Source organism: Vidua chalybeata, chromosome 1, assembly GCF_026979565.1.
Source record: "Vidua chalybeata isolate OUT-0048 chromosome 1, bVidCha1 merged haplotype, whole genome shotgun sequence".
In the NCBI taxonomy this organism is placed as follows: domain Eukaryota; kingdom Metazoa; phylum Chordata; class Aves; order Passeriformes; family Viduidae; genus Vidua; species Vidua chalybeata.
Window position 1 is genome coordinate 133390392 of NC_071530.1, and position 26358 is coordinate 133416749.

Sequence of the window (26358 nt, forward strand, 5' to 3'; positions counted from 1 at the left end):
TCTCCATTTCCCTCCTCAGCAAGACTCGGGGAGGAAATAAGACAAAGAAAGTTTATGGGCCACTCAGCAGTTTCCATTGTGGACAAAACAAACTTGAAGAAGATTAATTTGTTAGGAATTAATAAAATAAAAGGACAGTGAGAAATAAAACCAAAACTGAAGCCCCCTTACCCCTACCTCTCTTCTTCCCAGGCTCAAATTCACTCATTTTTCCCTGTTTTTTCTGTCTCCCTCTCTGCCAAGGAGTCCATGGCAGGGGTAAAGGGAGCTGCAGCCAGTCCTCCTCCTCCACCTTCTTCCCTAACCTTGGTGTCTGCAACAACATTTCTCTCGTGGCCTTTTCTTATCATTGTTTTCTCTCACAGCTGCTGCACAGCTGTTTTGTTCTTTATTAAATATGTTATCACAGAGGCACCCAAGGAGCCAGCTGGGCCCAGCTCAGTGCAGTCCCAGCCTCTCCTCACCATGGCCACCCTTCAGGACTGGCTGTGGCCTTGGAAAAACCAACTGCACTGAAACACACAACAGGATTGTAAATATTGGTTTTGCTGTGACTCAGAACTGAAGCTCTTCATCTTGCTTGCTTTTGCTCAAATAGCTCTGAAATGGTTTATTAGCATATTGATAGTTTTTATTAGCATACAGTAATGTTTGCCCCTCAGAGGAATAAGATATTCCTTTGCTTGGGGGGATGTGATTGAGTGCTTTAAAATTATGTGGCTCTGCAGAAAATTTAATACAGGTGTTGCAACTTGTCTTGTATATGAATGAATGAAATTTTACCAAATGAACTTACACATTTTATTTGGTTATGGAAAAGGTAAGATTGATTAAATTTGTGGTTCAAGGACAGTAAAGAATATACTGGAATAGCCATGACTGGCAGCCGAATATGTTTCAGTGAGACTCCAGTAAATTTAATTAATGTATAATGTCATCGTAAATCTACTGCTCACAATTTTAGTCTACCATTAACTCTGAGATTGTTCTTTTATTTACTGAATTATTTTATTTGTGATTGTGCAGCCTGTCTGCTGCATCCACCAATTTTTTTTTCTGTAGGATTTAATTTGACAATGAAATTATTTATACTGGATAACAGATAATCATCCCAGTGGCTGAAGACAGCCAGCAGATCATGCACCATTCCTGCGGCATTCTGTGGTGGATTGGGAAGTGTTACAGTGTAACTGAAATTTAAATATGCTTGTTAGATGAGGGATCAGCTTGTCTTAATTTTTCTGATTTCAGCGACATTCCCAGAATACCCGACAGCACACATGCACAGCTGGAGTCCAGTAAGTTTCAATTATGGGGTAGGAAAATCTTCTCTCCCTTTTATGTAAGCACAAATAGAATGAAAAATGTCCTCTGCAGTCAGTATAGGTCTTGTCCTTTTGTCTATATTTGTCTCAATATGTCATCTTACTGTATTATCTATCATCCTTTGTTTAATAATAAGCTATCAAAACTCAGGATATTGTGATTTAGGTTTGACATTGGTTATAAACTTAGATGAGGTTTGATTGAAGAAAGTATAATTCTAACTAATATATAAGAACATTAATAGCAATTTTTAATATCCTGTTCTCTTGCTTTGCATTTCAATTGCATCTCATAAACTAAAAATGGGAAAGAAATGTTCTTTGTTTACAGCCTAAGTGATAGCTACTTTGAACTCAGAATACCCTTACTTTATTAAAGCAACTCAGTGCTACTTAAATTGACTAAACCCATATTTCAAGTAGGGAAGAATAACTTGTTCTTTGGCTTGGATCTGATAAGATGGATTTCAGCCTGGAGTTTTTTTTTATCATTGTTTTAGAACGCTATTATAATGGAAGCCATGAATAAATGAAATGGCATAAGCTTCATTACAATAATAAGAAAAACTCCTTCAATGACTTTTTGCTCATTGCCCAATTCTTAAAATTCATTTTATGTTTTGTGAGATGTGGATTGTCTTTTGTATTTATAAAAATGCTTCACTTTTTCTCTATGCTTTGTATGTCAAAACTTGTCCTTTGACCATTTTCAGACCTTGTAGATTTGAAACAAAATGCACAGAAAACATAGTGTACATCTTGATATTTTTGTAAAAATATAATTAAAAACTAGTCTGATTGTGCAAGATATTAAATCAGAAGACTGAATTCATTTGACCACAGTAAAGTGTTTATTTTTGGGCCTTCAACTTACTGACATAATTACAGTCAGAAATAACTGAATAATCTGTATTCCATTCTATAAATAAAAGCTCCTGATTGCATCTGATCACAGAAAGATTGAGTATCATCATTTGGTAATTTTAAATAGATTTTAAAAAGTGATATTTATCACAATTTTACTGCATGTTTGGTTATATTTCTACAATTTCTGTTTAAAGAATGTTGAAATATATGCATAACTGCTACTATGTATAAAATATTTTTTTTTTTACAATTACAGGTTCTAGTTCATTTGAATCTCAAAAAATGGACCGACCTTCTATTTCAGTGACTTCTCCTATGAGTCCTGGCATGTTAAGGGATGTTCCACAGTTCTTGTCTGGACAACTTTCAGTATGTAAACATTTCATTGATATTAATGTACTTTTTGCAGCATATACAACTCTTACTATAGTGCTAGCTACCTCTAACAGAAATATCTTGTTAAACTAGCTGCATTTTTTGTTTAATGCTATACATCTCAGTCTAGGCAGGAACATAATTTCATAATCATATTCCATTTTATTAGCTTTTGGAAATTTTATATGAGTTGAATTTGATATATACATATATATTTATCTGGTAAGCTAGACTGGTAGAGTCAAATTTTTACAAAGGTCATATCTTGGCCTCCGGTTATGTTTGTGCTGTTGAGAGTAAACATTTTTTTCAACTGTCACATTTGCATGTAGAGTTGGTAGATTTTATTTACTGTGTGCCTGGATGCTATGATTACTTATTTATTATGCCCAAACTTTCCCCGATATCCCTCTGATATTTTACTCATGTTGTATTCTTTGTATTGATGCTACTCAGTTTTGTTCTTCACTCTCACAGAGAAAAAAGTTCATTACGTGAATATTTTCTTTTAAAGAGTACTTTTTTTTTTGTAATAAACTGAAGAAGTTGGGTTTTGTGCACCTTTCCATGTTATTTAGAATTCCAAAGTGTGATTTTTCAAAAGTGCTCAGTTGAGGCCTGACATATTGAAAAGGAAAGGCAAATGGAATGGAAACAGTGCAAAACTGGTGTTAAACAAGTTTGAAAATGTCACATTCATGATACCTCCAAATTGTATTTGTTGAGTGTACCATAAAAATATGCATAAAATCCAAGCAGACTGTTTCTAGGTGTCACAGAAATGGTTTATGGTATTGATAGAGGAGACAGAAAATATTTTTGTCTCTTCAGTGGCCATGTTGGCTCCATTTTGCAGTGCATGAGACATTATTTGTTTGCTCATCAGAAAAACCATTTACAATATATAATTTTCTGTAGTTGTTATACTTAATTACTTTGAAAGATTCAATCCTTTGGATAAATAGAAAACTAAAAATCTTGACCGTAGAATGCAGAGTTCTTTGCAAAAGTACAATGACAAGGGAACATGAACTGTCAAAATACGCAGACCAAAGTTTCTAAAAACCCTCTTATTTTTACAAGACAGTAAAAATTGTTGATAGGGGAGACAGGGAAGAAATAAATTCCTTTTTTCTAAACTTCATAAAATATTAGGCTATCAAAAGGTTGTGTTGCCTAGCTCCCAGCAGCAAATTGAAGAGCCAGAGTTAGTTGCTCAGTTGACCAGTGCACACACATGATGGAATAATTGGCCAAATAGGAACCACATAGAACTGACTTTCTCACTTTTCAGTTTCAGATCAAAATCATAATGAGTTTAAGATTAGGATTTTTAGTGAAGTCAGTAAGTCTTTTCATTTAGTGGTTTCATAGGATACTGTAGTTCAAGGTATATAATCATTGTATTGGGAAATTTTGAGGTATATTCTAATTTATTGAGAATAAAAGAAATCCAAAGGTTTCATTTCTCAGAATGGCATATAAAATTCAGTGTTTAACTCAAGAAGGCATAATTCCTATTTTTATTTATTTTTTAATGTTTCAATATATAAATGCCTATTATAAAATATTTCTTTCCATCAAAGGAAAACAAAATAATATTAAGAGACATTAGAAAATCTTTCCCTTTTTTTTAGTCCTTCCTTATGTACTGTTTGCAATTACATTCAATACTCCCTACTTGATATTATCTGTGTTTTCTTCAGAGAGCAGCTGATATCTATCTGAGAACACAAAGCTTCAGCTGAGTGAAACTGAAGTCAGAAATACTCTGTAACTCTCTAAAGTTGCAATTTATACATCTAACAATAGTAGACAGTTTGAAAGTTTGGATGCTTGTCTTGTCTGCCCAGCTAATGAAACATTGGAAATAGCTGTGTTTCATGTTAATCATGTTAAGGGTACAACCCAGCTCCTGCTGCTATTGGGTCAAGACTTTGGGAGGCAAGTACTGAACTTTTTGCTTTGCTAGTCATAGTGTCTGAAGATGCTCTGCACAGGAGGCAACATGGGGCCTAACTGGGCAAATTGCAATGTGTAGGTTAATATGCATTTTTAGAAGTAAAGGGCTTTATGAGAATTGGAGTATTCTACAGGAAGAGTGTTTTCAAAACAATCAGTGTAGTTTCGTTTTGATCTGATATTTTAAGATAGTTTTCAAAAATTAAAAATGTTGTGACATTAGATTTGGGTGTTTATGTTCTTGAAAGTAGTATGATGAATAGTTTTTCCTTCACTTTTTAATATTTGGGTTTATCACTCTATAATTTTTAAAAGTTTTGAAACTTTAGAAGAGTTAGTGAAAAAATCCTGTTTGTACAGTTGGAGATGTTTTGAAAAATTATAGCGAACTATGAGATTTTCTAATTTTGGACCTTTAACAAAGGTGAAGTAGTGAGGTAAAACTGAATTTTGAAAATCTCCTCAAGTTACAAAAAATATTTTATTTCAAATGCTACAAAATAGATGTGCTTCAGTATTTTGGTCTTCCATGTCTTAATCAATTCTTTTCTAACAGAACAGTTGATGCATCACATATTCATTCAAAATAGCTGAGTAAGGTAGAAATTAAAGGAAATACTAAATTCTGAATGTAATTGTGAATGTGTACTTTATGGGGAGTGCGTAGACAAGAGAATAACTACAGAACCCTGGCAATAAAGGAGCTTTAAATCGGTAAATGAGGATGTTGTTTTTTGTGGAAGTGGTGGGTCAATGATATTCTCTGTGATGGTGGCTGAATTCAAGCAGGTGTGATGGATCTGAGAGAATAGATTAAAGGAAAGATTTTGGAAGTGTTTTCGGTATTTTCTGTGCCTTTGAACAGTAGCATGTATACTGAGGGGTTGCTGTTAGTGCAGCTGTGGTTACTGTGAAATATAGGCAGTGAAATACAAGAGTTGTAGGCAGAAATGGAGATACGACAGTTTGGATGAAAGTCTGAAGTATTTGAATGAATACTTGAGCATAGGCTTATTCAGACAGTGCTCTAGATCCTTAAAGATTTTTTTAAATATAAATAGTATTTTGGAATCTATTTCTTTATGTTCAGTGCGGTTTTGGCTGGTTTAGCTACAGCAATGCCACTGTAGTATTCAGGGATGTCTTCCTCTGTCCAGTCTTCCATATGTTTTCCTCTGTATTGGCATTGGTCTGTGTAAGTGTTTTCTTTGTGGAGGTTACAGTGTCAAGTCTAGAGCTGACTAATAGGATTGACCACAAAGTAAACCATTGCACATAGACAGGAAATCCTCTTTACCTTAATAATTATTCTGCCCAAGTACATATTTAATTGAACAAATTATGTGCAACTACAGTAAACTATTGTGTTATAACTTGCTAACATAATTTATCCATATTATCTGTGTTTTATTTTATAGCACTTTTTATTCATGTTGTTTTTCAGGGGAATATCTGACTGTTATTGCAATTATAGATTTTTTTTATTTGCTTTGTCTCATTCCTCTTTCTGTATTTTTTCACTGAGTTGTTTTTCCTTTATTATAATTTTGAAAAAGTCAAAAGTATTCTTTGTATGTTGGTGCTCTTAGCTTAACTACTGAATTTTAGCTACATTTTCAATACTGTATGAAAAGTATAACTTGAAATGCTTTTCTACTAGTTAGGTTTAGGGAATAATAATATAAGACCATGTGAATGGATACAAGTATAAAATCACAGTATTTAATTTTTGTACTGGTGGAAGTTCTAGCAGAAAAGGGGTGTCATTTATCAAATGAATCTATTTCCCTGTATACTTGAACCACAGAACCACTTCAACAGATTTTCCATACATATTCAATTTATAAAGAAATAAAAATAAAGTTATATTAATTATAGTTGCAATACATGCAACATAATTGAAAGCCTTTATGGTACGTTATTAAGGGCCTATATGTCAGCACATTGAGGAGATGAGATCAAGTACAACACATGCTACCCCTCCCTTTTCACATGTACTTTTTCCTTTTCTTCCTCCCCTTTATACCTCTATAAAATTAAATTGCTGTTGCTCTAATGTCAAGACCTGGAAAATTCTAGGTAGTGCGCACAGTGTGTTGATTTTCCTCCATTTCCAAGGCAGAATATGACAGGTGAGGACCCTTGGTGCATGGTGAGAGAGATTCTATCCCTCTTAGGATGGCAATATTCTGTGATAACTTATTTTTTCCCTTGTGAAATGGAGCTGAAGCAAGCTGAAGATCTACTTTTATTGTGAGTAGGTCACATTCTGACACCCTTAACACTGGGCTCTGCAGCTCTGCCTATGCAGAATGGCAGGTAGAGTGCAGCTGCTGCACCTTGCAGAACGCAGGGAGAAACATCAGACAAAACTCGTGATCCAGACTGCCAAATTTTCTTATGTATCCTCTTTCTTTGATGTAAGAACAGATTACTTCACACATTTTATAGAACAGATTTCTCGATCATCTGTGCATGCCAAATAAGCGAGGAGGGTGGCAGAAGCATCATCACAGTGCCTATTTCCATGCTTTGAGTACATTTCTAATAGAAGTGAATATTGAGTAGTAGCTTCTTTCTATCATTTTGAATTAGATCAATAATCTCAGGAAAACTGAGCAGAGATAAAGGAGATTCCAACCTGCCAGATGGCTGTGATTATTGTGACCTACTCCATGCTCCTGTTCTCCCCCTCACCAGCCCTCTGAGGTATCAACACATGCTCCTTTTCCTGTCCATGGCCCATACTCTGTACCAATTTTGTGCCACTCCATTAGCTGTTGCCCTAAGCTGAAGGTGGGAAGTGGTTGCTTGGAATTTGCAGCTAGTCCAGGAATTTGTGTTGCCTTGATGTAGTTATTCTATGTAGCCATAGGAGGCCACAAGGTTGCATGTGGTCTGAACTGTTACAGCGCAAAAATATGTTATAAATGCATCTATATGTGCGGTTTGCTAAATTTTCTAGATCCCATTTCACGCAAGGATGTTGTGTGTATACCATATGTCATTTCTGTCATGATTGCTAGAGAATTGAAATACACAGATTGTACCTTCCCCCATGTAAAGTTAATGCCAGGGAGCACTAACTTTCTTTTAATTATTTTCTAAGTATTTAGGATGACTTTCCATAGACATGACTCTTAAAATTGCAAAAAATAAAAAAACCTTTTATTTTACTCACTTTCCTAAGTAACCAAAGCTGTCAGTATGTGAATGGTACTTGTTTCTCTCTGGATATGCATGTACAATCTCCCTGAAAGAGATTATCAACCTTATGTTTCTAACCCCACTTTTAAATCACACTTTGCCTACCTGTTGTTTTTGTTACATGTTATTTCTAAATCTATTGTAAATGTTGTCTATAGACTTGCAAAGAGAAATCCTTGCTCCTGGGGAATCAGTGGCAAAATTCCTGCTGACTTCCCTAAGGCAAGAATTTCCACCAGAAGGTTTTGATATGATTTGGTAACAAATTTGCAGATTTAATTTACGCATTGCATTAAAATACTTTTTGTTAGATAAATATGTTGTTGGTGTAAAGCTGTGTTTAAAGTAATAGTTATGTGTCTTTGTTTTTACTTTTGGTCTTTTAGTTTCCAGCGTGTTGTCCTTTTTGGTTTTGTTTTATTGCTTTTTCTTTAATTTTGCTTACCAGAGCCAAAGCCTTAGTAGAAGAACAACGCCTTTTGTTCCTAGGGTTCAGGTAAAGACTTCGTCTGCCTGACAGAAACTAAAGTTGTGGGTTTTTCTTTTGTTCATTATGGAAAATGCATAGTAGGAAAACGTTACATTATAGTCCGTTTTCCCATATTTTGAGTGTGTTGCTTTAAACCATATTAACAACTTTCATGTCATCTTGTGAGCAGCTTGTAAAATTCTGCATGGAGGTTAAAATATTAAATTAAAATTTAAAGAGACATCTAGTTTTTGTTTGCTGTCTGCCCAATATTAAACTTATACAGGTTTCAATAGTGATGATGGCTATGCATCCCACATACAAAATTTGTGTATTGTTTAAGCAATAAATAATTTTGTGCTTGAGTTTATTATATAAAGATGAATGTCTCTTTAAATCATTCATTGTCATTACTTAACACATATTTTTTTGCATTTTCCACATAATAGTAGCGCCTTGAGTAGAAGACAGGCAAAAAATTTGTACCTTGTTTAAATAAACTTCTTGTATATGAAACTTGGTTCTTGCATTTTTAAGTACGTTAAAATAACCAAAACTCTACTTGAATAAAAAATTAATTCCTTCTTTTTCTTGCACTATTTATTTAGCTTTGATATTCTGTTTAGGTACAAGTTGTTTGCCTTTTTTTTCATTAGGAAGCTTCTAAGGTACTATAGATTTATACAAAAGTAGGTTTTACTAATATTCTACAATGCTTATCTTGCTTTGCTGCATGTTTTTTATTTTTTTTTTAACTAGAATATTATCTGATTTTCTTACAATATATCTTTATGGAGATGTTCATCTTTTGTGTGGCAGCTTTATAAATGTTGTTCTTTGATTAATTGACCAAAATGTAAAGAAAGATCAGAAAGAGATGACTGAATTTCATTATGAAATGGAAAAGAGATCATATATATATTTAAAAAGGAATTCTAAATAAGACTGTAATTAAGACATCAAATATGACTCATATTTGATAAAGTACACTTTTTTCACAACATAGTATTCTCAAAAGTATTTATTACATCTGCTTAAATATAAATTCAAAATTAAGAACTTCTAAAGAAATAAGAGATTAGAAAATAATGCCTTGATTGTATGATTTAAAGTTAATATATTATGTGCTATTGACATAAACTGGTTTTGTATAATAAATTTAAAACATCCTTTAGCATGATTAAGAAAGTTAGATTCTGCTCATGATAATGAAATCAGAGAGGTACAATTACAAGTTGTTAAGTAGTTCATAGAGGTAAATATTATATATGACATAAGTATTTTTTTAATATTTATTTTCTTTTTATATATGTGCTAAGTAAATTTAAAAAATATATGAGAGTTGATTGTTCAATTTAAAAAGGAAATCTCTGCCTGAAACCTGCATGTTTAATGAAATACTGTAATGTAGAAATAACATGTAGTAGTTCCTTGTTTTTTAATTCCATTATACAAAATAAAAACATAGACATAAAAATTGTCTGTTCTACTTAGACTAATATCCTCTAATGAAACAAAAAAAGTATGTTGCTCAAAAGATTATGGTAGCTGAGAAATGAAAAGAAGTGTCATGTTTGCTAGAAAATATCTAACAAGAGGTGAAAATGTTTAAGGATTACTTGCTCACCCTTTGGATGCATTATTTTTTATATTGTAGGTAAGAATTGTCCTTAGCCCCAGTTTTGTCCCTACATAATCAATGCCTGTGGAGTCCTTGTGGACCTGTCTACCAGGGATTTTTTTGCAGAGCCTAGTAACTGTCAATGGCAAACATAAGGGTTTTGACAAGAGTTCCTGAAGAACTCAAAATTATGACCTTGGCAAAATCTTTACAACTGCTCTGAAACAAAAAGTCATCCATCTACCCACTTTTAGTGGTGATAGTAGATAGTATAAAAAGAATAATGTTAGATATAGTTACCATGCAGGCTGCTGAAAGAAGAGGAATTCTCCAGTGGTCTTCAAACAAGGGTATTAGGATCAGTCCAGCAGCAGTCCAGAACTCTGGTTACTTTTTTGGCATGACAAATTCACTAAATCAGAGCTCTGAGCTGCTGTTTACGGTTGTCAGGAAGTATAGGTTTCATTGTGGGCTGAGGTGTAGCTGTGTCTGTAGAACTCCTTACAAGAATGAGAATCTCCAAGCATTCTCTTTATATTTATTTGTTTCATCGCTCTCAACAGGAAATATGTATCTTTATTCTTGCTTGCATCTTCTTTACTTGTTAGTCTGAAACTGATCCTTTCTGGCAAAAGCTCGTCTTCCACACTTCCATCCATGACATTCCATTCATCTGCTAGCTCACTGAATGATTTCATAGAATCATCATTATTTCATTGGGAAGAAAAACACTCAGTTTCTTTCCTATCAAATGCCCACTGAGCTTTTACTAATTTTACAGTACTTGTAAAAGTGCATCTTTATTTCCTGAACTTTTAGATTCAGTTTGGCATACCAGTAATTTTCTAACTTGTGGAGTGATGCTTTATGAACCTTTGTAGGGAAAAATCTGTTCTTAAAATTGTGTTTTCTATGCAGTATCTCTTGTTTACTTGGCAAAGCATTCTTTTGAGCCAGAGTTGCCCCTGGGTTTTTTCTAACTTCAAAAATTTCAGCCATCCTTTTGGCTTTAATACAGAACATCAATATATAATGTATAAAAATATGTAAAAGGTAAAACCACTAAAAAAGAGATTTTGAAAAGAAACATAGATTAGGGCAGCCGAAATACTTCCATAATTTCCTGGCCTTTTTATCGTACGAGCTTTTCCATTTGACAGCCTTTTCTTGTAGTTGTTCAAGCATATTAGAAAGCAGCTGAAGCAGAAAGCAATAGTAGTTTGATCTAGGAACCCTCAATGCTCAGGATTTTTTAGGGGTGTATTTAACAATATTCAAAACTGGCCTCAGCTATGCCAAAGACATTACTACCTCAGGGCAGTTTCAGCATCTGCATAAGCTTAAGTCAAATAAAAAGATTAATGCAAGTATTTTTAAAAATAAACTGAGATTTTTTTTTTCAAACAACAGATCCCACTGATGGATCTTTGGTTTCTGAATAATGTGAGAAAGAAAAATAGTACATAATTTTAAAATAATAATAAACATTATAAACACCTATATAGGTTACATGAAAAATTATAATGAAGAACAGAAGAAAAAAAAAAATGCCTGGCCAGCTGTCTATAAAAGCCAGTGATATCTGAGTAGGTTGTGGTGGTAAAAATCAGCTGTAGGGCAGATGGTCTCTCCCTGTGGCACAAGTTTTATCTCTTTTCATGAGACTTGTGAAGTAACCCTTATATAACAAAGACATAACTGTAGCATAGGATTTAAAACTTCAAATATTCTCTGTTTCTAAATCTAAATTCTGTCTGAAGATATATTTTGCCTGTATGTCCTGTATATAAAACTACATTGGAATTGTGCAGTTGAGCAAACAGTCAAATATTCATGAGACAAGAGTATAGGAAGTTCAATAATAACATTATCTAGAATATCTTAACTGATTCCCTTATCAGGGGAAATAAGAGTAGGGGCTCTTATACATGATACTTCTTTTCTAAACTCTGACCTCAGTCAGTGCTCTAGTTTTTAGTGAAGATGAGATATAATAGAAATAGATGAAATATAGTAAGCTTAATTTATATAATTTATACTAACATCAAATACATTTGAGGTGCCTTGAGGAAGAGCTTTCACTTGTACAGTTGAAGGAAAGATCTAAGTACATCAGTAACTGCAGTGAGTGATTAACCCAAATAAAAGACACCTAAGCCCATTAAGTCTGTTTGAAACTAAGGCTACTCCAGAGGGTGAGTTGATTCTCCAGGGGAGTCACCTTCTACTGAGGCTACAGAGGACCAACCTTACACATTCTGTGATTCTGTGAAACAGGAATGCTAGCTAGATATACTAGATACCTGCATCCTAAGTTCTCAGAACACCAGCAGTCAGCTTTTATATACTGTTTGTGTAGGAAGCTTATTCCAGAAACAGGACATATACTGTTTAAATATTGTTTAAACTGAAGAGGTTGAATCTGTGTATCAAAATAGTGCCTTTATCATCAAGCTATGCCACATCCTATTCTTCTCTGGAGTATGAAGTCTCATCTGAAGCTGATACACTTTGGCTGGTAATAGGAGTGTCTGGTGTTATCACAGTATGCTTCAGTTTAGCATAGCAAGTTCCAGACCTGATACCCTACATGAGTATTGCTCTTGTATTAGACCATTACTGGTTAAAAACCAGAAAGAATGAAACTGGGGTCAGACCCACATCTCTGTTTCCTTCAATCCTCTGAAGGCAGAAGAGTTCCTGTTTCCTGCACTCTGTGGCAGTTATTCCTACCTGGTAGCCTGTCTGCAGCAGATGCACCCCTCAGTGAATAGCAGACCATCTCAGTGCATCTCAGTATCAGGAGGCACTAGATGAATTTAGATGCCTATTTGCCTGAATGTAGGTCACAGCAGAAGCTTAATAAAGCATTAGGTGCATGTCTGGCTGCTGAAGGAGCCCAGGGAAGGAAAGTATATGAGCATGTGTGTGGCTAATTAGTCGCCAGGACTTCAGTGTAAAGTGGGAAAGTATTCAGGTTGCACCACTTTCTAAGTGAATCTTAGGTACCTACATCCAAAGTAATCTAGACAGACAAAATCCCATTCAAGAAGTTTTTGTTCAGGTGTTCGTCTCGACATTAGCATCAGCTAGGATGATTTTTTTATGTAGCGTATTTTATGTGTTGTTAGTTTAGCTTTCCCTTTCCTTCATTTAGATCAGGATTGCTTTGTTGAAGTTTCTTAGATGTTTTAAACTTATAAAAATGTGTGTGTGTGTAAAACATCTTGCTAGATTTTTGTTCATCCCAGTCTCTCTTTCAACATATATTGTGCTGGTTAGCATGGCTAGTTCTTTTGTCATCTCACAGCATTTCCCTCATTCATTCTATTTTTGCCCTTCTGTTAATCTCTGGTCCCTGACATTAGTGGTTCCATTCTTCCCGTGTTTCACCAAGAAGTATCCTGCCTGATTTACTTTCACAGTAATTATAAAGCAGCTTTTTATTTCTCCCTTCTTCCTTCTTCTAATCCCATTCTCCCCTCTATGGGCTTCTTTGACCATTCTCTCACAGTTTCTTCCTTCTCCTTGCATCCTAGTCAAACGACTGCTTGAGTTACAAGTACCTTTGCTGCGTATTGGAGTGCTAGCAGTGTGAATAGAGGAGAGAGAGAGAGCTTTCTGGTCTTAATTCTGACTCCTGGCTTTTTCTGCAACAAGGCAAATTAAAGAGCATTACACGGAAAATATGCCCATTTAGTTCAAGTTTTTCCAATTTTTTATTTCAGAACATCAAGAGAAAAGTAGAAGGTATAAGTCAATGCAAATTTTGAGCCCTTGTTCCAAACTACAGTTTTTAAAGCAACTCAATGAAGTGGTGTCAGATGATTTCAGTTTCTGCTTAAGTAATTCTCTAAATATTTTGACTGAAGTTTTCATGTAAAAATTCAGTCTGAAACAAATATATTTAGCTTGCATATGAACACATAATTCTGGTTGTATTTTTGGTGCCTATTTTCACATTCATCAGTCACAGTTTGTGATAGTGTCTGTATCACAAATATATTTCATTCTCCTTAAGCAAGCATAATTTTCCACAAAAAACAAACGAAGAAGATTGTCTTCAGTGCTTGAAATGTGGGACTAGCCAAGTCTGTCTTTTGCTTCAGGACTCCCAAGGAAACCTGAGGTGGATACATTTAGTGTCAAAGAACATTTAAGTTGACTTGCACTTCAGAGGTCATTAAAGCTGTACTGTTGATACAAAGCTTTCTGCTTTTGATCTATAGCTGGATGGAGATAACTAGAAGTCCAGATAATTCTCAGTGTAGAAAAAATACTGTCAAAGCCCCTGGCTTGCAAGAATGTAGGAACAACATTTAAAATTCACACACAGATGAGTGGCCACAGGGCCCTTTAACAATTAGTACCAGAAACCTTAAAGTCTGTAGCAGGGCCAATGACAAGGCAATGGAGGAAAAATATCCCATTTTTAATATCCATTCAAATGGTTGGTGGCTACAAGAGTTGCAAGATCTGAAGCAATGAAGGAAGTACACTGCCACCAGTAATTGAGTTGGCGTGTCTTAGTGTAATCTCACTTAGTGAAGTATTAGCAATGGCAGAGAGCTAAATCAGCCTCTTCTTTATGGGTTAAAAGTCTCGAGAATTACATCAAGATTTTTCTTTAGGAGTCTGAAATGTTGAAGATGAGGAGCTATGATAGCAGATGACAACTCTGTTTCTGAAATTATGTGAGATGGTTTCCACAGAAAGTGCACCTTCCCCTCTTTATGTCTACATTAGCTAGGATATATTCATGCCTAAAGGTGTATTGCCTGGTTAGGTGTGCAGCTGGGCATTATCCTCTCTGATTCCCTTAAGTTCAGGCAGGGTCACTGTTTTCTTTAAATGTCCTAGTTTGTCCCGTCTCAGGCAAAGTCCTCATGCAAAGAGCCTCCTCAGTAAGCTGTAGCTAGTGATACTGCAGTGCTACCACCGTGTAATGGCTCCCTGGCCATTTGGAAGGCTTTGTTTTGCCCTAACTACATCATTTCCCCTTTCTGCAGTGACTGCTCTGAAGTAGGTATATCCCTTTCTTGGCTGATGTACTTGCAGTCATAGAATTCAAACTGAAAAAGCTAAATAGCAGCTTGTAATGACTGTAGTGAAAAAGGATAGCTAATCAAGCCTTAGACTGGTTAATAGCAATTTCTACAAATGAATAATAGTGGTTTTTACCTTGTTACTGAGTTGGACTATGAAGAGGGTTGGACTACTGAGCCTTCCTCTCAGTATTTATGGAGGACTTATATGATTTCAGAATAAGTGTATTTATGTTGAAAAATATTAAGTGATATGAAATACTTATGGGTTTATCCCATAGTCTCTTTAGCACAACAGCAGATGAAAAAATGTTAATTCATTGTGCATAAACTCAGAAATTCAGAAATGTATATATATGAATACCATAGTAATGCAAGTAATACAATACAAGGGAGAATAATCCTAACCAGAGCACCATGTAAAAAACAATTAGTGTGAAGTAAGGTACTTGCAGTACAGGGTTTTAAAAAAAGAGTAACTCCTGGTATATACTGAAGCTATTACGATATTAACTTATTTTTATTCTTTGTTATAAATGAAAAGTAGAATATAATATTTTCTGTTTAAGTAACCAATATAAATAGAAGCTCATGAGCAAAATTATTTTTAAGGATTAATATGCAACTTCATTGTAGAAATAAGTTCACTAATTAATATTTTCTTCCTACAGATAAAACTGTGGTATGACAAGGTTGGTCATCAGTTAATAGTGACCATACTGGGAGCAAAGGATCTTCCTTCAAGGGAAGATGGGAGGCCAAGGAATCCTTATGTTAAAATTTACTTTCTTCCAGACAGAAGGTAGGGTGAACACAAAGTCAAGGAATATTTGATTTAGTCTGATACTCAGGTGGCATGCACAGCTGAACTTATCAGCCATACTTACATGGAAAAAAGCTTACAGTGCTGAGCTTTTGTGTTGAACATGCTATGTAACAGCAAGGTGTCTTTGAACCCTAAGCACAAACTTGTTTTCCCTGGTTATATTATAAAATGCTGAATAGAAAAGGAAAGGAAAGGTAAACATATGTCTTTGCATGGGGAGCTGTTATTTGCAAAGAATGTTATTAGTGTATTATAATGCCTTTATATGCTAGTTATTCTTTAGAGCAAAGAGGATGCTACACAGTCAGGTTCATAAATTTCTCGACTGATGAGTCCAGCAGTTTGGTTTGCCCCACTTTATGCAATAAAGCAGCAATAGGTTTTGTCCACAGTATAAGTTAGTTAATGCTGAAGGGGACTCAGCTGAGAGTTCCCATTTGCACTTTGAAAACTTTCCCTAAAGCACAGGACTCGTGTTAATCTGGATGGTTTAATATATGCACTTCAGAAAAATTAAACTGTGGTAGGACCCCTATTCCTGAAAAGCTCCTTCACTTCTTAGTCCATGATTTTCTGTGTATCAATTTAGGTGTTGGGAAAAACAGCGGAAGAGATAGTGTGTTTTCCAGTTTATTTTTTTTACTTGATGTTTCCTCAGATTGTGTCAGTAGGGGAACATGTTTACCTTTATTTTATAATGTACCAACCAAATAATTCAAAGCTTTAATGTCACTCAAAATAACAGATCAGTGGATTGCTGAATCTGTAGAATAGAGTGTAACTGGTATTTTTATTTCCTTTGCTTTTCCAAATAGCGAAAGAAGGAAGATTCCCATTTGGCTTCAGCAGGAATTAAAGCTATTTAGTATTTTGGAAGATCTTGCTTTTTCACTTTCACTGTAAACCATATGTTGACAAGCAAATTTTCTGTGACTACCTAATTTGCTGTGTCATTGATGATTAAAAGGTTTTGGGTAGATTTTCTCAAGGTCACCAGTATTTGAACAGTTGGTTCAGATCTCTAGTTTATTCAAACTGCTGTAGTGTGTTTGTAGCTGCTGAAGCTGTGCTAAACTGAGAATCAGGTCTGCTTCAATTATCTTACCTGCTTTTTCAATAGTAATGAGTAATTAATAGGCTAACAAAAGTGTGTTCACAATGTTTTACAATGTAAATTGTTATAACTAAAAAATATATTGACATTAAATTTTATTAATCTATAATTTTTTTCTCATTTATGAGAAGTATTCAGAACTTTCTTTAGTTGTTTTATGTGCTTATGATCAGCAATTTGTTTTATAGAATTGTGGGTTTTTTTCTGATGTAGAAATTAATTTTCTTTCCTTAGATTTAAAAGCTAAGTAAGCAACAGTATATTTCTTGTGTAGTAGAAAGAAACATGCTGGAGGTAAAATACTCTTAAGTAAGTCAAGCATTTAATTAGATGAAGATACTGAATTCTCTTTGAATTAAGAAATTTAATTGCAAAATGTTGTACAGTGTAAATTATTTCAGTTCACAAGGGTAAACAAACCTTTTGTATGCTAGAAACAATTTATTTTTTTTAATAGTGTGTCTAAAAATATTATTAGGCAATTTTTTGATCCAATTTCCAAGTAGCAGTTCAGAAATACAATGACTTTATTACAATTGCAATTATTAATGAATGGACTGCATCTGCATTGCCTATTAAAAATCCTTATAAATGAGTATGGCAGCTGCATTATGCAGCAATCAGCAGGTTTAAAATAAGCATTGTTATGAGGACTCTTGTCAGTATTCTCAGTAGGAGGAGTGTGGGTGTTTTCCAGCGAAAATTGTTTTAATCAGAAAATATTAATTCTTTCAAGCAGAAATATTCTGCAAAAGACATTGCTTTCAACAACACCCTGGAGCCGGAGCCAAGGCTGCCAGGGTAGCCTTGCCTGGAGACCTCACCTCGTAATGGAGGTCCACCTTCAGCCTGGGTGATTCATTGGAGTGACCAAAGGATTTGGGAAGCTGTTTTGAGAACACTGTTTGTTCCAGTGTTGCTGGAAAAGAACGTGTAACTCACTTTTGGGGCTTCTGGTTTCCCAGGTGGATAAGGAGCCCTTAGCCAGGAAAACCCTGCACTGCCCCCAGCTCCCTGACCATTCCTTCACGTGGGCCAGCTGCTCCTTCCTGCTCTGCAGTTGGAGGGAGCCACTGTAGGACTGGAACTTGACTGAACCAGCTGGATCATTTTTTGAAATGCAGGTGTTTGCTGTGCCCAATGTTGTCTGTAGAGATCTTCTACTGTCAGATTGTGCCTTGTGGAAATCCCATTTATGGAAATACATTTTATTTTATAAAATGCTGTTTCCAAAATAAAAGAGAATAAACCCAAAATCACATTAAAACATTTGTAGTTTTTGGGAAACATCTTAAAATTGGAATTGGCACATAAACTTGAAATTACCTAACCATAGCTTTTAATATGAACTTACTAATTATCCTCAATATATGCACTGACCATTATAATAAAGGAAAATTCATGATGTAGATTATAGTACCCATGATCCTACAAACTGAACTGCTGATTTAAGATTTCCTATTTTCTGTTATATACGTAATGCAGTTTAATGGTGTTTTGAGCATATTTAATATTTAACTGTTTTTTTCAGTGATAAAAATAAAAGAAGAACAAAAACAGTAAAGAAAACATTGGAACCTAAGTGGAATCAGACATTTATTTATTCTCCAGTTCATCGGAGAGAGTTTAGAGAACGAATGTTAGAAATCACTCTTTGGGACCAAGCACGAGTTCGAGAGGAAGAAAGTGAATTTTTAGGAGAGGTATACAAGTATTGGTAGTTGCTATAGAAATGCAGTTGCAATCATACTCATGTATAGATAGAGTATTTTCGAAAAAAAAATACTAACTGTGCAAAGCAAAGCTGGTTTTATTGTTTTATTTTTTCTTTCACTTAGTAGTAAATGAATAGTAATCTCGCACGTATCACATAAATCTGATATGAGATTATTTCTGTGTTTTTTCTGTTTTAGTAACAGCATGAATGTGGTTTCTCACTTTATAATTGTTCATTAAAATCCATATTATCCATAGTCATATTTTATTAAAACTTTGGAACGTTGCTCATTAACTTGTTTGAAAGCTGTGAAGGTTCTCATAAGGTAATAAGGGTTTTGTGAAAGATTTTTTGATATATTTAGTGTTCCAAAAGGCACAAGAGATTTTTTCATATTAAAGCAACGTTTTTATATTACTTCAGACAAGTCCTTAGCAGTAAGAGAATAATAGAATAAAATTTATGAGTATGCTTATTTTAAAATATTCTGTCAGCAATGCTTTCCTACTTTTAACCATTCTTTCTTTTTTAGATTCTTATTGAGTTAGAGACAGCATTACTAGATGATGAACCCCACTGGTACAAACTTCAAACACATGATGTCTCTTCATTGCCACTTCCCCATCCCTCACCATATTTGCCACGCAGACAGCTCCATGGCGAGAGTCCCACACGGAGGTTACAAAGTAGGTTATTATTAGTTTTACACACTGTGTATAGTTCATTTGATTAATGCATAATAAAATCTATTAAATTCTTGTGAATGGAAAGCTGACAGAATTTTTATGTTAATTTGTAGCTGTTATGAATTAGATCATTGTGGTTACTGATGAGAGTCTGACGTGCTACAAATCGTATCAGCCACTGCGCATTACACCATTTTTTTCTTATAAGACAACTCAGTTCAGATCCTCAGCTCGAGTAAATTATCTCAGTTTTTGCAATGTGCTCTTTTTATCATGAAGCTCTTTCTTTTGTATTATGTTCATAATTTCATTGTTTAAACAAAAGTAGGTTTGCAGAACCTCTCTCTTTAGCTTGTACTTTTAAAAGTAACCTGTGTATAACATCATATGTAGATAAATTAATACTATGGCCTGTTGCCTTGCTTTGATATTATTTTATGTGCTTAGATTCACAAATAGAATTTCTTTAAAAATTCTACTTTGTAGAGTTTGTTATACTCAATCCATAGTAATTATCAGTAGATATTTTGAAAATAGAATATATAAAATATGGTAATATAAATAGATACATAAGAATAAGACAGTGAAGGGGAAAAATCTGCTTATTCAATACTTCATGGTTTCTCCAGTTTAACTTTTCAATACTGCCAGTGATTTAAAGCTCTTCTTCACTGAATAAACTTTATAAAATACCAGTTGGCAGTTATATTAAAAAAAGGCAAACCAAATTAACCAACCAAATTAATAAAATTCCCAAAACCCAAAAGACCCACCACCACCACAAAACCCAACAAAACCAAAACTCCAAAACAAACAAAAAAGCCCTAACAGCACAACAACAGCCCAAATCCAATTTTTAAGATTTACTTGGAGTTTCTTTGAGTCATTGTATGTGAACATGTGTGCATGTTTCACACCAACTCACAGAAACTTATGTGTAGTCATGAAAGCAAGCTTGGATATTTCATATGTTCTATGTAGAGTCTTTATTACATAACCCATTGTATACAAATATTTCAAGGAGTTGATCTGTTTTGCTTCTGTGCACTTGATGGTGAGAAGGATTAAAATGCTCCATATCATAATATTCTGAATAGACACACTGTCGGAGACTTACATTGCATAGCCTTGAAGCTGTAATATTATACTTGTCCCCAAAAGGATGAAAGAAGTGATAGTTAAAAGATAAGGAGTTCTATTGCAATTCAATCCTCTTCAGTCTTCTCATATGCCATGACTGTTATTTAACTAAAGTTTTTAAATTATACTTCTTATATGGTCTACACCATCTTTTAACACATTTTAAGAAGCTTCCATCAACTGTTTTTATAGACCAATTGAATTCTTTGTATGTAAAGTTAGTGAAATTCTGGTTTTAAGGGAATATTCAGTCCTACAAACAAATGCTGTTTGACTATCAGAATTTCTGTCTGTGCAATAAATAATTGCCATTAAGAATGAATTTCTGATTTATTTTTTAACATATTTTAGTGATGTTTGAGTAAAGATCTGTTGGATGATATTGACTCAAAATATGAAAGACATTCAGGTTTCTTTATCTAGTAATACTACGTAATAAAAAATAACTAATAAATACTAATCCTCATAATGTGCTCAACTGAACAATTGCACATGTTTGTCTGTAAATATAAAGGAAAGGATTTAGCAAAACTTCTGTTTTGGTGAAATACTAAGATTTGGTATAGAAGTCTTGCTTTTCAATGAAGACAGTTTAGCCTGACTATTCCCAGGGTCCTAGTTTTTCAGCCTCAGGTTCAAAAAACTTCAATCAAATAAGCAATTTTAGATGTTCACTATTATTGCTGGAGAATTCACATGTTCCTACACTAAATTATACTATTTCCTTTTGTATAGAGATAGAGAGCCTATAAAGAAGGATTTTCTCTAGTGGCCTCGGAATATATTCATGTCTTGAATCCTTGTGTATCATAAATAATTTTCAGTTTAAACAGATAGTTTTAAATGTAGAGAACATGGTATCCTGGAATTAAAATCCTTGCTTTTTGGAGTCTTAAAAAATATACAACTGGAAATTTAGTATCTGATCAGAGTTCAGCTATGGTAGAAGAATCCATTTAGCAATGGGAAAATACTATATTTCTTTTATTTCTGTCACAACTCTGAAATGAAAATAAAAGTACTTTTTGGTGTCCAAAGAGGTCGTGCAATATCCTACTGAGAGATCCAGTACTCAACTGAACAAGGCTGTAAACAATGCAGTGTAGGTTGGCCAGGCTGAAAGAGGCACTGCACCAGATGGGCTCCAAAAATGCTCTTCCCAATCTAAATGTCATCACCAGGGACAGGTGAAGGGCAGACAGCACCTCTTAAGACTGTTTGTCTTCACCGAGTGAAATATTTATACTATATTAATAACGCATAGAAGTGCAGGGTTTCAACTTTTTTTTTGAGGTGTAAGTAAAAAGAGTATAAAATCAATATATTAGTTTCTGCTGTCTGAAGAGGCTTTTGTATCTTTCAATAACATTATTGTATATGATGAAACAGAAAATGTTATCCAGCAGCACATTATGACAATGTGAAGAAAATCTCTAGAACAAGGCATGTCTAGCATGTTTGTCAATGTTTTTCAAAGCACTTAGAACATGTACTGGGCAGTTATCAAGCAGGCTGATTTCAGTTTTGGGGGGGTGCAAAATCTGAGCAGTTCAGTCCTCCTACCTTTTGTTCTTTTCTGCAATGCCTCTATGTATAGAATCAGTGATGAAAGAATTTATTGAATACCCCCAAAAATTGTTAGTGTGAGAAATGACAGGAGAGATATTTTGAATTACAAGGTTGTTTTTTGTTTTTATAAATACACATTACACATCTAAGCTTTTTTATCTTTATGATTGTCGAGTAGGGATAAACTTATTTATTTGAAGACAATACTTAAGTGTTACTCTCTAAAGGTAGTTTAAATGAACCACCTACATTTACCACTTCTATTCTCTTTTTAATATCACTGGATTGCAATGTTCCTGAAGAAGAGCAGACTGTCAGCCCTGAGAGTGAAGTTGTATTTACAGATTGCCAGTAGCAAAGTGCAAGCTTCCCACAGAGCCCCATATGCTGTTTTTTTAGGAACCAGATTTCAGAGACAGTAGCTTAGTTTCCACATATATTTATCTCTCAATACCTTTGAGTGGGCAGTGTGTTGTAGTACTGACTGGTCTAAGTCAGCTGTCCACCTTCTCTTTCCCAGTCCTCTGATCCATACATTCCAGTAACTTCCTAGTGATAAAGAATCATTCCCATACTTTCTCCTTTGTGTTTTTTGACAGACATCTACTTAGAAACTGGAACTAATATAGAACATAGGATTATGACTTACTAGCTCTTTCAGCTAATTATATTTGAGATTTTCATAACCTGATCCAATGAGTATATTTTAAGCTTTTTCTTATGAGAAATGTGGGGTAATGAGTAGGTCTCTTTTACTTACTGTGCTCAACTTTCAAAGTGAGTTTTTAAAATGACTTCATTTTCTCTAACATTTACCATAAAATCAACCATACACCCAGAATTCCAACAACATTAATTAGAATTACAGCCAAACTGAAGTTCTTTTTATATTGCCTCTGAAAAAGACTGTAACCAGAAAATTAAAAATAATTTTAGAGAATATTTAGGAATTCCCATTTTTAGTAGGCTATTTTTCTGTCTCACATTAGCTAAAAATCTTATTGGAGAATACATACAAAATTGATTGTGCTTTGGGTGCTTTGTCCATGGTTATTAAGATGTGCAAGTTATTGTTAGTATTTCTACTTGTTGAGGAATGACACAGAAATCAAACAAGGTTTATACTATGGGATTGTGTATCTAAAATTAGTTCCTCTCCATGAGCCCAGAATATAGAGATAGAAATCAAATTGGATATGTTGCATTCTTATTCCATTTTTTACAGTTATATCCATGTAATGTGAGCATTTGTACAATGTGAGCTGATCATGGAGAATTGAGAAAGAATATCGGGTTATTTTTTGTTTTGGAGAACAACAATTTTTTTTGGTTTTATATTGATGCTGAATTTGTTTTTGAAGCAGATTTTGTTTTACTCTGAGTGTTTTAAGACTTTCCCAAAATACTTAGCATTGAAAAGAAAACACTAGTTTTCTAAAATAGATTCTGTGGTTTTAAAACTAAGCTGTCTGAATTATTGATCTGCAAGCCCACAGAGAGTGCAATGTGCAGTGTAGGTAACTGCTAAATGTGCAAATGAGAAGAAATGTGAGTATAGCAATAAACCAGACATTTTCAGGTCTCTTGCTGCAGCATAGGTCTGTACAGCAGCAGGTCTCTACAGTTTTTAAATACCATGAGAATTCACAATATGGTTTGAAAAATAAAAATTTTATATTTTGAGCATCCTCAGTAAGGGAAAAGTAATAAATCTATAGGAGATAAACTCTGCTGAGAACAAGATCTCAAATATTTTAGAAATTACAGTGTTTGAAAATCAACATGTAGAAGTCAAAAATGTTTTTTTTTTTCCCAAGCTCTGAAGACCAGAAAAAATCAATCAAAATTAAAGTAAATGTAAATTAATAGACTTTGGAGTAGTTTTCTTGTAAAGAGAATTTCATTACTTTTAGAATGAAATTAATCAATTAATTCATTCACTGAATTTCATGATTCTGCAGGCCCATAAAAAATCTGGAGGGAGAGAAATTACAGTAATGAAAATTTAAACTCTTGGGGCAAAATTTGAGTACAGTTATGTTCAAAAAATCTTCATATGGTGTGCAAAAAGCTGTATATAACTTTTTTTTTCCAAATTTTATTAATTTTTTGGATGGGAATAAAGAAAATCTATAATGTGTAAACAAAGTGTTTTGAGAAACATGAAAAATTTTGTTATATCTTTTCACTTTTTTACTTTGTACATTTTTCCATCAGACTGTTTTCTGCAGCAATGCTGAGACCTTAACATGATAAAAATTATTAAATCTGACTAGAAAAAAATCAAACAGATAGACTGATTTAAAAAATAAATAATCCCATTCCTTATTAATTTTTGAAAAACATTTTTAGATGGACTTGTCATTGCTGAGTGCTGACAATTTTTAGTTTTTGAATGTTCTGTGGCTCTATCATCTGATCAAGGAGGAATATCATAGCTGTTAATTTAGTCCCTCTCTTCCATTCTTTAAATGGTAAAGCTATCAAGTCTATATTGTAGAACATCAAGATGTACATTTTCCAGTACCAAAATCATTCAAATTTTACAATAATTAATTACAAATGTATCGGAGACTTTAATCTGTAAAATATAAACTCCTGTGAAATGATGGCCAATCTTCTTCCACTGAAAATTATTCATTTCCTTGGAGCTCTGTAGAGGCTCATTTTATTGCAGAATCAGGATCTTGCTGTCTCAGCAATTTCCTGTTAGTTTGTTGTGAGTTTGGGAAGTCAGCACAATAATTTTTGATGAATGTCACTGAACCTCACTTGAGGAAATGATAATAATGCTGTTCACTAGTAGGTAAGTGAATTGTAGTTAATGGACACATGCGTCAGAGACTTTTTTTTCCAAATTATAATATGGAGCATTTTATGGTCAGTGGCACAGGCCATAATTAATTTATTACATGATTTTTACCCTAGAGAGCCAAAATGACGATTAATTTTCTCTTTCATGCTTCTTCCTTAGTTTTTATCTTTCTTTGAATGAAGCACAGGCCTTGGGCATGTTATCTTTGTTTGCATGCATTGATATTTTGTTCACAGACTATGGATATATATACCAGTATTTATTGTACATCTATTATTTATTTATTATATTTTATTGTACATCTATGGTTTATTAAATACTTTAATTAAAAGGTATTTAACATGATACAGGGATGTCTAAAAAGCCTTAGACTATCAAAATATTTTCCTTTTTCTAATAAAAGAAACTCATTTAGGATATTAATTTACTAAATTGTAATTAAACTACAAAAATACTTAAAAACCTGTTTTGAAGCAGTTTAAGAGAATTACCTTATTTCTCTGATACTTGATAAAATCATGTTATTAAACTACTCTTCTGTTGTGTAATGAAGTTTTCAGATGGTTTTAATACTATTCTAACTTCTTCCTTTCTGTGCTGTGACCATATAGAAACAAACATTGCTTTCTTAGTCCTTGATGCCATTATAATCTCATTAATTTTATATTCTTGTGCTTTTCAAGAAGCTCTACACTTTTGAAGATCTATCCAGCAGTTTAATTCAGAGAGCCCATAATTTTTAACTAGATGAATAATTTCTAGACTGTGTTAATAGATTTTTTTTGTGGGCATGTGACACGCTTCCACTGTTGGTGTTTGGGTAACACCTGATATTGTCAGGGTAAATTAGGCAAAGTCCCTAACCACCATTTTTTCATAATTTTGTAGCCAAATAATTGTAATTTTTAATGAAGTTCATAACCGAAGAGATTAGTATTAAGGAATACAATTATTAGAGAAGTTAAACAATAAATCACATCTAAAAGGTTGTAAGTGACGCTGAAAAAAACCCCATCATTCACTTTGAAATTATATTGCCTAGTGGAATTCTGGGTCTGGGACATAAAAATGTATTACATTTATCAAGAAACCAAAGTTGAAAATATAGACAGTTAGAAATTGTAAGTAGTAGGTGATTTAGTAATATGATCCACATATTAGAATAGTTAGTACGTGGATGTCAGAAAAAGTGTGACTTGCCAGAAGGCACTTAGTCATCCAGTGAATCCATTAACAGCACCATTTGGAAAAAAATTGAAATTTTTTCTAACACTGTCATATCATATCATCTGAGGTGCATCATTTACTTACAGACTGGCACTCTTTTCTGTTTAATATCGTGTCTGTGAGCTTTTTAACTACAAGGAATAAAAAAATTCATAAAATCTTGCTAATGACAAGATATCATTAATGTTATTCTGGCTTCCTGCCTTCTTTGTATTATGACATCTTATGGAAATCATATTTCAAAATCTATGAATGCAATTAACATTTCATGTTTCCAGAATTGTCCAGATATCCACATCCTATTCTTTGGTTCAGTTTAGAAAACTTGGTATGATTGTTTGGAAAGCTAAAATACATAAACCAGTTGGACTTAAGGAATGCAAACAATAAATC

General features: G+C 33.8%; 1 protein-coding gene across 30 annotated transcripts in view; it reads left to right on the top strand.

The window, feature by feature from the left end:
- Positions 1-26358, top strand: part of RIMS2 (regulating synaptic membrane exocytosis 2) — a 448611-nt gene that overhangs the window by 239745 nt on the left and 182508 nt on the right. For 22 of the 30 annotated variants that reach the window (XM_053937000.1, XM_053937028.1, XM_053937046.1 and 19 more), the window contains 5 exons: positions 1252-1298; positions 2449-2561; positions 15543-15673; positions 18343-18514; positions 19061-19214. In XM_053937000.1, the coding sequence (XP_053792975.1) occupies positions 1252-1298; positions 2449-2561; positions 15543-15673; positions 18343-18514; positions 19061-19214 (617 nt within the window). Of the gene's footprint in view, positions 1-1251; positions 1299-2448; positions 2562-8184; positions 8233-15542; positions 15674-18342; positions 18515-19060; positions 19215-26358 lie in introns of all 30 variants that reach the window. The other 8 variants (XM_053936996.1, XM_053936987.1, XM_053937010.1 and 5 more) reach the window with 1 other exon arrangement.